Source organism: Etheostoma spectabile, chromosome 23 (genome assembly GCF_008692095.1).
Source record: "Etheostoma spectabile isolate EspeVRDwgs_2016 chromosome 23, UIUC_Espe_1.0, whole genome shotgun sequence".
Taxonomy (NCBI): domain Eukaryota; kingdom Metazoa; phylum Chordata; class Actinopteri; order Perciformes; family Percidae; genus Etheostoma; species Etheostoma spectabile.
In genome coordinates, this window is record NC_045755.1 from 9,599,097 (window position 1) to 9,610,115 (window position 11,019).

The following is an 11,019-nucleotide window of genomic DNA, read 5'->3' on the forward strand; positions in this document are numbered from 1 at the left end:
CCAGTGTCCAGGCAGGCTCCATTCACTGCCACTGTAATTACCTAATTGAAAAGCTCACAGGGGAACAAGAGTGTGTGTGTGTGTGTGTGTGTGTGTGTGTGTGTGTGTGTGTGTGTGTGTGTGTGTGTGAGCCTGTGGAAAGTGGGATAAAAAAGGGGAGAAAAGATGAGCTCTGGGTTTTTGGAATACTATATAGCTATAGACACTTCACACCACACACACATTACTTACATATTCATACACACACATGCCTTGAAAAAGTATTCACATGGCCACACTGCTCCGTATTTTCTGAAACAGACCACTTTAGGAGTAAACATTGTTGAACTGTGATTGAGGAAGGAAGGAAGGGGGGAGCAGTAATGGGAAAGCTATTGTTGTGCAATGAGGATGCAGCAGGAAGAAGAGGAGGAGGGTCAGGGTACGTTGGGATATAAAGCGGCATGGTCACTCTCACTTCTGATGTCAGCCCCTTGATCTCAGCGCCCCCCCCCCCTCTGCTTTGGCTTTAAGTTATATGGGATCCATAGACAGGGGAGAGCAGATGGTGTGTGTGTGTGTGTGTGTGTGTGTGTGTGTGTGTGTGTGAGAGAGTGATGTGTGTGTATGCATTTCCTGTGTAAATGTGTAGGGCGAAAATCCACTTAGGAAGGTTGGTTGGGGCTGTGGATGGGTAAAACATTCTTTTTTTTCTTTTTTTCCTAAACCCAATCAGTTCTTTGTTTCGTAGATCCAACTGGGTGTCACGTTTCTTGAACTCAACCGTTGCTTTCTTCTTGCGATAACATGCCAAGTGGTGTTGACATGCCACGCCACTTGGCTTAAAACAGTCGGAGTGTATGATTACGCAAAGTCATGATGTCACATTGCTATTTTGCTCCGAGCATTAACTAAACAACCTCACATGCTTGAAAAGAGAACAGCGCCTTGTTATTGTCCTTGGATGAGTTTGTCTTACAGTAGCAGCTTTGTTTTGGCTCTTATGTGTGCCTACAGTCTAGTACAAAGCTAAGGAGCTCATAACCCCAAGGCTAGCATGTAGGCACAGACTCCGGCTGGCATTTTAGAAATCATCGAAATGAGAAAGTCTGCACTACAATCTGTCTTTGAAAACATTCTGTTGCCATTTCTTTTAAAAAACAAAGAAGATATGAGCATGTTTGATGAGCACATTTTTGTATTCACAGTGTGGTTTGTCTTTGAAAGTTTGAGTGCCCTGATGGGTACAGACAAAAATAAATCAAGCATGAGAAACTAGGTCAGATATTGAGAAGGATTTTAAAGGTAGATTCTTGTAGAAATCATGTGGAAAGATAGGAATTTAGGAACACAAGAAGAAAGAAAAGACGAGACATGGGCAGGGTAAAATAAAAGGCTGAAAAGGGAGAAGGGAAGGAGCATGCATTTGAAGATGAGGACAAAAACAAGGACCACATTAGGCACACAGCCTGATAATAATTGGATATTCCTGAGTGATTGCCTCCCTTGAAAGCAGCCAGATTTTGCAGAGAGATAGAAAGAAATATCTTTTGGCTTGGCTTCGTGGCATTTGCCGTGTCAAGACAAACACATGCATACAGAAAATGAGCTGTGAAGTAAATAAACCAATCTGCTGAATTACCCATCTCTCTCTCTCTCTCTCTCTCTCTCTCTCTTCATATGACGTACCCGGTGAATCACCAAAGCAGATTCAGTGTCAGTGTGAGCAAATATGTCATATTCCGTCTCACTGGGCATCAAATGTACCCTGGAGTCGCACACATGTAAATAAGAAGCTCAGAACATGACATTCTGTTTGTAGGGAACTGTCTCTCATCTCCTACAGCAGTGATATGTAGACCCTATTACAACATGTAAATGACCCCCTACTGTGCAATATAGGAGTACATATGACATACAGTACAAGCTCAGATATGTGGAGCAGAAGTTGTATATAGTATAAGAGTGAGTGTGTGTGTGTGTGTGATGCCTTTCAACCCAAATACCTCTGCTTGATTTGTAGTTGTTTGAACACGTGTGCATTATGCATCCATATGCTGTTGATGATTCAAGCTGTCAGAATTAGACAGATGCTGTGTTGTCTTATATGGCAAGTCACATAAATAAAAGCAACTTTTACTTTAGATCAAAGTGTACACTTTCTATGAATGGCATATTTTCAAGCACAGCCCAAGCTCAGAGAGCCAATAGTCAAAGAGTTACCACTTTCTAATAAGGCATACATGCAAAGGCTTTATTTTATTTTAACTTGTGCTTTATTAATGGTTAATAACTCATTTATTAAGGCTTTATAGACCAGCAATTATAACCATATTTGGGCTCCAATGGCATATGCAACATCTGATTTTTTTTTTAGCTATCTTCAAACTGGATGCCTCTGCATTTAGAGTCACCGAGAAAATGTAGCAAGTGTTTATGGATCAGCAGCAAAGCTTCCCTATTGACCAGTTAAACTTATATTGTAGTTTTCTTATGCTGCACTTATCTAACTGTTAAGGTTCTTGTGGCATTTATCAATTTCTGATTTTTTTTCAGTGGTTGTTTACCCTATTGATCAATGAATACAGTTATTAGCCCACTATTTATTCAGTGATACACTGTACATCATCCAAATGGTGCATCCCCACAATATCATATTTGTTTCTCTAGAAATCTCTCTGATTTTGTTTGCTTTTGATGATCCCATTTAAAGTTCCACCTGTGTTTTCAGGAAAGCGATAACCAAAAGATGGAGCTCTGAAGCAACAACGTTCCCTAATTGCTATATTGGCTATGACAGCCTTGTTATTTTCTTTCATCACTAACACACTCCATCAGCCTTTTCTCTGTCCTTCCACTCTATGCACTCATCTCTCCTATTCAACATTTTGTGCTGTAAAAATAGAGGATGGACAACCTTACCTGGATTTAAAAATAATTATCTTTTTCTCCATCATAAACACACTCTCCCACTTAATTACTCTGTGATGTGCCCATTTTCCCCTCATCTTTCCCACTCTGACCCCAGTCTAAATGCTGGACAACACATACTTATTTTAAATAGTTTCTGTTCCTGCTACAATGGCACAAAAGATATAAACCCAGAGTTATTTATTACGATATAAAACGTGTAGTTTCAGGAAAATGAAACCTTGGAGGATGGACTATATTGATTTTTTTTCAACGTGGTGCTCAATCCAAGCCATTGTCTCCCTTCTCCCTGGGGACCTTGCCTGTTACATGTTGCATTTAAGCACACAGGTCAATAAAGGTAATTGATAAGCTCTCATACGGATATATAGTGATGAATGAAGGATATTTCTGGTGCAATCAATCAAACTACCTCCGGAGCCATAAATGGGCAGTTGTATCTCCCACCTAATGGAAATAAGCATAAACTCATTCTCCATAGTCAATGCCATTCACAAACAGGCACCTATCTAGCTGCGTTATTGGTCCATCACTTACACTTTATGAGCACCTCAGAGCTAAAGCAGAATTGGTGGAGCAGCTTCAGCTTAGTCATAGATTATTGGCACGTCCATTGATCTGCCCAAGGAGGCAGAGAAACACAGAATCAATCTTTTTCAAGCTAGATCCTTATAGAATAAACTAACAAAGATGCCTTAGATTGGCAAAAAGAGAAACATCTAATATGAAAAGTCTTGGAAATATATCAAGTTAAATGATAGCAACACAGATTATTTATTGTTATAACTTCCCCCTTATAATTACTCCTTTATCATACATTTTAAATGTGCTTCATCCTTAAGCACTCAATCAAAAAATGCTACCCTCTGGTGGTTAAACAGGACACAATGCTGTACAAATTCCAAAACACCGACATGATCTTTAATGTAAAAATAACAACACAAAACATGACATAAAAAGGTAAATATGTCACAAATAATATCCTCACACCAACATAAGAACTGATAACATTTTGATTTCACCCCTTAGTGTTAAAAAATACATTCAACGGCACAAATCCATAATTATAGTAATAAAAAGAATGCTTTGGCATCAGGAGAGGAACTTTTAGCTTATTCACATGTTCAATAATAATTTCTCTGCATTATATATGCTGGCTTTACTGTGTATCATAAACTAACCTAATAGGATTTTTAGCATATCTGCAAAACAACAACCTTAAAAAAAGAGTACATTGTATCTAATTATTTAGCAATGTGCCAGAAACATGCCTGTTCAAACAAACAAAAACAAAAGTGTAGACTGACATCACACATACAAATGACCTATGACTATGTGAATCACCACATTTAGCTTGTTCTTTTTCGGGTCAAGGTTACCTGTGCTACCGATAAAATTACACAGCATAGGACAATCTACTCAGGAAAACAGTACTATGATAGAAATCCTTATGCTCCACCCCTGCCACAGTACAAAATCACATATGCAGAACTGTTCCATACAGTGATTACATGCATAATCACTTTACAAACTCAGAAATTATTATTATTATTATAAATATTTCATGCTCTCTGAAATGACTTTTCTTCCATCTTGTTGGTACTGAAGTGGTTCTAAAGTTTGGAAAAGTGGTCCAGTGCATACATCTCTCAAAATAGGCCCTGCTAAAAGCCTTTGTCCAGGTCTGATATTACTGTTTGTCTCTTTTAATAAGAGTGTTGAACAAGGTTCATTTAAATTCTCCAATATGGAAAGTCAAAAGCTACTCTTCCAAATTTTTACAGATCTTTTGCACCGGGAGGAATATTCACCTTTAGTCAGTAACCAAAGGCACTGAAAGGAGAAAAAAATATTGCATGGAAGAGACTAAAAGCTCACTGGTTTTTAAAAATAAAAATCTACATTTGTCAGTAAAATATAAAATGTTGTGAAAGGCTGTAATAGAAACACCTGGAGAGAAAAAAATCCATGTGTCCATCTGTAGTAAACATTTTTCTCTTCTAAGTTCAGTACTTTGCTACAAGGCCGAATGGCCTTTGCGACATTTACAGTAGATTTCAGGCATTTATATCACGCTCTTATCTAGAGCAACTTACAAGAGGTGAGCACGTATTAGTCTCAGTTTGAGACAAGCCCAACTGTTTTAAGGCCCTGACACACCAAGGAGATGCATAACTACTTGTATAGCTATATTTATTTCAACATAAACTTGTCTTTTAAAAGATCTACATACCTACACATTACAAAACAAAATAAGAAAAAAAATGTCATAGGGCTGCACGATTATGGCCAAAATGATAATCACGATTATTTTGATCAAAATTTTGATCGTGATTATTCTCAATATTATTTGTTGATTTAAACCAAAACTAATTTTATCGTCACATAGGCTATTTATAACTGCGACAGGGAGTGTGATGGACGCTACTTACAGAGAGACGGCTGACTCATCATGAACGGGTCCAGCACGGGTCGAATGGCAGACACACACGACGTGTGTATGAAACATCTGTATCTTCACTGCGCTGCATTTTTATGAACTATGATATTCTGGCCATGGGTCACATCTCTGGCCCAGGTCCAGCAGCTCCGTCTCACACGCTAACTACTCTGACTGGCTCATGAGCTGACGGCTTTACGGAGTGGTAGATTGGCTTTAAAAAAATAAAAAATAAAAAAATAATCGCTCAATCACGCAAATTTGATCCAGGGAAGTCAAAATCGTGATCGCGATTAAAATTAAATTAATTGTGCAGCCCTATAATGTCCTTTAACGTAAAACTTAGTATAAAGACTGCAGACCTCTCTCCCTCTGAGCGGTGATTGGTGCTAGACTGAGAACTGAGCCCCCTAGCAAGCAAGCTAACTAGCCAGTCTGCCCTGGCCGGCCACTGAATTAGTAAAATGTAGCAAAGTAATGTTTCATTCACACATTCTCGTTGCGTGGGAAAGGACATTTCTATCGCCAGGTGAGTGCCAACTGTTGTGGCAGAATTAGCAAGCTAACGTTAGCTTACTAGCTGGCGGGCCGGCCACCCGGTCTCTCTTCTTCTGCTCTGCAGGGACACTTCTTTGCTGAGAGAACAGATGACAATCCGGGAGATTGACAAGCTAGCCAGTCATCTCCGGGTGTCTGTTGTCATTTTGAATGGGAGTGAAGCAGAGGGACCATGGGGTCTTTGCCGCCGCCAGCTGATCCGACACCGGTGTTTTGTTGTATGTATCATAGTACAGTTAAATGTCTGGTAGATTAGAGCGATTTCCTCTCACACAGACACTGATATACTGTAGTCTACATGCTAGTGGGCTGTCGGTATATACGGAGTATTTTCATAGTACATGAACTGATTTTGTATATACAAATACAAATTGTAATACATTTTATATGTGTGTAAAAGAAGTTGTCTGTCTCAGATGTTCTCAGCTGACCTGGGCCATTCACAGGCTCTTGTCAACAATTAGAAATTTGTGAATGTGGCAGGACAGGTTATCCGAGAGCAGTCTGGGATCAATAACGTGACGTAGCACATGGCATGAAGCTTGTTAGACACTATAAAAAAACTGAGCTTGACCATTATTTGGGATTATTCCCTTTGAATAAACAGACAATCTTGGAAACCACCTCGAGTACTTTTCTGCTTCTACATAATCGCGATGCGAGCAGGATTCTTAGAGGCTGACATGTCTTACTGTTTCTCCCTTGGCAAATAATGTGCAGCGGCCGCATACTAGGTTAGAGATCTTTTGATCCTCAATTCTTTGTGCGTCCACTGCCAAGTCACACACTCCAAAGTAGTATTTGCAGTGTGTTCATGCGCAACTTTTTGGCCAAGACACAGGCGAATTGAGGAGACATGAGGCGATGCCAGAGTCGAGCCTCGTCGCCACTAGTTCTTTGCCGTCTGCTTGGTGTGTCAGCACCATTATGGAGAAGCTATTCACCAAAATGATCTAAAAGCTCCACTCATTGGTTTCCACAAAGTAGTCTATGCATCTTTAGACAACTAAGGTTCATTGTTATTGAACAGTTTTCCTGGTAAAAACATGTTTAGGGAGCTGTAGTGGTTCATTTTCCTTGCTGGGGGTTTAGTTTCTTGTTCAAGGACAAGTCTGTACAACCGGTCAAAAGACAGTCTCTCGGAGTCTCTACTTTTGGCCTTGGTCGCATCATTGTGATTCGGTTTTGTCACCGTGCACGTTGTTTCTGTTGATGTTTGCCAGGCTGCGTGCCAGTCTCTTGGTAAGGAGCGCGTGAGATTTACCACAATAAGTGTGTGTCGTCTTCAACAGCTCCTCTTCTAGTGGATCCAACAAAGAAGTCACTGGGTCTGCGCCAAAAGAGTACTGGAACGATAAAACAATTCATTGGTTGGATTTGGTGTGATGTATTGCAGTGTTTGCTTTGCTGATCTAAAGATAAATTCCAAAGTAATTTCTATTAATTCAAAGAATGACATTCTATTTAAATGTATTGATCCGACATTTTGAGACATTTAGTAAACAAAAAGCAAATAACGAGGAGATTTTAAAGCAAAGAATTGTACTGAATATGAAGGCAGACTCGTATGGTATGAAGGAGACTTGCCAAGTAAGATGACTTGTACTCTCCTGTTTCTTCAAAGAGCTGAAACACTGTGGTTGTCTGGAGGGTTGAAGGAGTGGGCTTGGAAACTTAAAATGAGCAGTTGAAATCCCAAACTACTATGAAAACTCCCTGAAGGACAGCTCTTCGCCTCCTACTGTTCCAGTGGAATTGATCGGATTTCCTCAGTAAGTAAGCAAAGTGGTGCTTTGGGCAGCATTTGGGCTTGGAGGATATCTTTCCCTGGATAAATTAAAAACTAAATGCGCAAGGCATGCTGAGCTCAGAAGGGAATCCAAATCTAATCTGATTGGTCAGCTGGACAAAACATAAAGCAGCCCACATGGTTGGAGTCAGTTTTATGCTATAGGCTTACCGTCCAGCGATAACCAGGGATTACAGTAAAAAATTCTGTCTTCCCAATAATGAAGGAGCCTTTACAATGCTCCGAGGAAATCAAAGGGGAATTACCATTTTTTATGCAGCTCATTTGCTTCCTGTTTGGTCCCTGATATTGGGTCACAAAGACAATGGCGTTTTTATGAGCACATACAGCGTCCACGAGCACGCACACACACACACACACACACACACACACACACACACACACACACACACACACACACACACACACACACACACACACACACACACACACACACACACACACACACACACACACACACACACACACACACACACACGGTCATAAAGTTGCATTTACAGTTGGTGTATTGATTTGGTGAGGCTGATGGGCCACTGTTGGTGTGCAGACTCCAACTCTAAATGTACCATTGGCTGTAAAAATGTAACTGCTGCACACTGGGCTCAGCTTTTCTGCAGCGGAGGGAGGGAGGGAGAAGTTTTTATGACAGACAGATCGCTGTGGTCTGTTTTAGACACTTGACGGGCAGACAGACAGGGAGGAGCACAGCTGTTTGTATTCACACTTCTTTGTGTAACGAGTCAGGGGATTCAGGACACGGATTTATGTACATTTGTCTCCAGTTTACTGAGAATATATATCTATATATATCTATATATAGATATAAAAAATGTACATTTTGCAGTATTCTCAGCAGGCCTACTGCATGTCCCTAGTGTGAACCTCAACACCTTTATGAGATGACTATAACTTTAATGTCCTTTTTTTTGTGAAGTGACCTTGGGTGTCATGAAAGGCGCTTTAATAAAATGTATTATTATTATTATTATTATAATTATCACTACATAACAGCGAGATCTAGTGCTTTTACATTAACAACAATTTTGATGAACAATTAATTATTTATTAATTATTGCCATTTACCAAGAAAAATGTTAATCATTCACTGGTCCCAGTCTCTCATATATGAGGATTTGCTGCTTTTCGTCATTGTAAATAGTTTTAACGTTAATGTGTTCGGGTGTTAAACTGTTGGTCAGACAAAACAAGGAATTTTATAATGTTTTATGGGGTTCTGACGCATTTAGATTTTACTATTTTGTGACATTTTATAGATTTTAAGATTAAGCAGGAAGGATTAACAAATAAATTAACTCATTTAAAAAGGGTACAAGTGGAGGGGTTTCCTCAGGAGGGTGGCTGGCGTCTCCTTTAGAGATAGGGTGAGAAGCTCAGTCATCCGTGAAGAGCTCGGAGTAGAGCCGCTGCCTCCCCCGTGATCCGACAAAGATGGATGCATTTAAAAATGTATAGCCCAACATAAATTACATGTTTATCAGAACTTGGGCTGTGGGCTTAGTTTGCTGATTGGCTTTTTGTGATGTGTGGGACACTATTTACCAGTTGCAGTGGGTGGAGGTTTTGTGATTTTGGTGAACAGAAAGCTATCTTGTGGCTAATTAGCCCAGGTATGTTGTATCAACTTCAACAATCATGTAAAGGAGTGAAAGCAACAGAAAAAATAAAAATGTGGGGGGAGCCATCGTTAATGTTATTAGCGACATCTGTGCTCTATGGCCTATTCCATTCCACACCTGTCCTCTAACGGTGCTCAGCGTGTTTCCCCACCTCAAACCCTCACCTAACCTGTCACACACCTGCTCTACATTGGTAACCAGCCCCAGTATATATTTGCTCTCCAACAAACCCTCACCCATTTGCCAGATTGTCTCTGTTGCCTAAGCTTTCCAGAAGCCTTACTGTATGAGCCTTTTAGATTGGTTTTGGCCCCTTTTAGTTTTGTCTGCCTTCTGTAGAGGTTTGCTCACGCAAACTTGCATATTAGATGAAAGGGACTTGAACCCAGTCACATTATATAAACCAGGTTGGGAACAGCAGGAGGGAGCATAAGATTGCACATTGGGTTTGATGAAGGGTTAAACTGCACTCTTTTACACGAGGCAATTGTTTGAGAGCAAAGAAATCCAGGGATGACTTTAAACGTGCCGTCATGTAGTTCTATTTTAAAACAAAATTATTTCCCTGTAACCACACTATTTCCAAACTGAGTGAAAGTGAATCTGCATTTGAAGTCATTCCTGTACCACTTTTCTTAACCCTCACACTTTTACTCAGCTGCCAATGTAGTGATCTCTTGTTAATTATTTACCCCATAACACTACTCAGGTTGCCTAAGGTTCTGCTGCAGAAGAAGCAAGAAATTGATGAAATGGAGAGTGAGATGAAACACAAAAAGGACCTATCCATACTCCTGGCAAATCACATATCTATGAAAGTATCAATGCCTACATAGGCTATTGGAAAACTGTGTCAGTGCATGCTATGGGCTCTTGTGTGGGGTTTTAAGATCACTTGTAGCAGCACATGTCCATGTGTGTCTACGACTGTAATTGTGTCTAAAATAAAGCCACAGATAAGGTATGGATCAGCCATTGCTCGGATCTATGTTTAATGCTTTGTTAATAGGAAAGCAATGAGACTTCCGATGTTGATGGCTTCATTAAGTAAATGCCACCAATGTTGTCAATATCATTACACTGCTGGTAAACAACCCATAAACATCCCCATGGGGGAAATTAGGTTTCACTCCAACCTTCTGGAAATGGTGATTTGTTTTCCAATGCGGACCATCTGATGTCAGTAACACTTACAGTCTTTAGGGGTCACACCAATCCAAAATCTCATCTAGGAGGGTAAAGGAGCAGGGCAGTGGAGGAGAGCAGGTGTGTCACTGAGGTTATAAAAGGGCTCCTCATCAGATGTGGCACTAAATTACACACAAGGGCTCACCAGGCTTTTTCACTTTAATGTACCCAAGAGACTTTTACCAGGGTGCTTGTTTTCAGTCACTTTCTGGTAGACAATTTATTACCCAAAATGCCTTTTTGCCAACATTTTTTTAAATCAGTATGTGTGGAAAGGAACATCAAATGTAATGCAATAAAACCTGTGATCATAACAAGAAAGCAAGTAATTTAAATCAAAGAGGGGGCCGCATCCTTTGAAGTCTCAGGGTCAAACACTTAAAGTGCTCATATTATGCTAATTTTCAGGTTCATAATTGTATTTAGGGGTTATTTCAGAATAGCTTTACATGGTTTAATTTTCAAAAAACACCATA

At 39.9% G+C, this 11,019-nt stretch overlaps 1 protein-coding gene across 1 annotated transcript in view; it reads right to left on the minus strand.

The window, feature by feature from the left end:
• Nucleotides 1-6,750: 6,750 nt before the first annotated feature.
• Nucleotides 6,751-11,019, minus strand: part of gxylt1b (glucoside xylosyltransferase 1b) — an 8,977-nt gene continuing 4,708 nt past the window's right edge. The window contains exon 7 of the mRNA XM_032505696.1: nucleotides 6,751-7,254. Within this exon, the coding sequence (XP_032361587.1) occupies nucleotides 7,078-7,254 (177 nt within the window). The 3' untranslated portion in view covers nucleotides 6,751-7,077. The remainder of the gene's footprint in view (nucleotides 7,255-11,019) is intronic.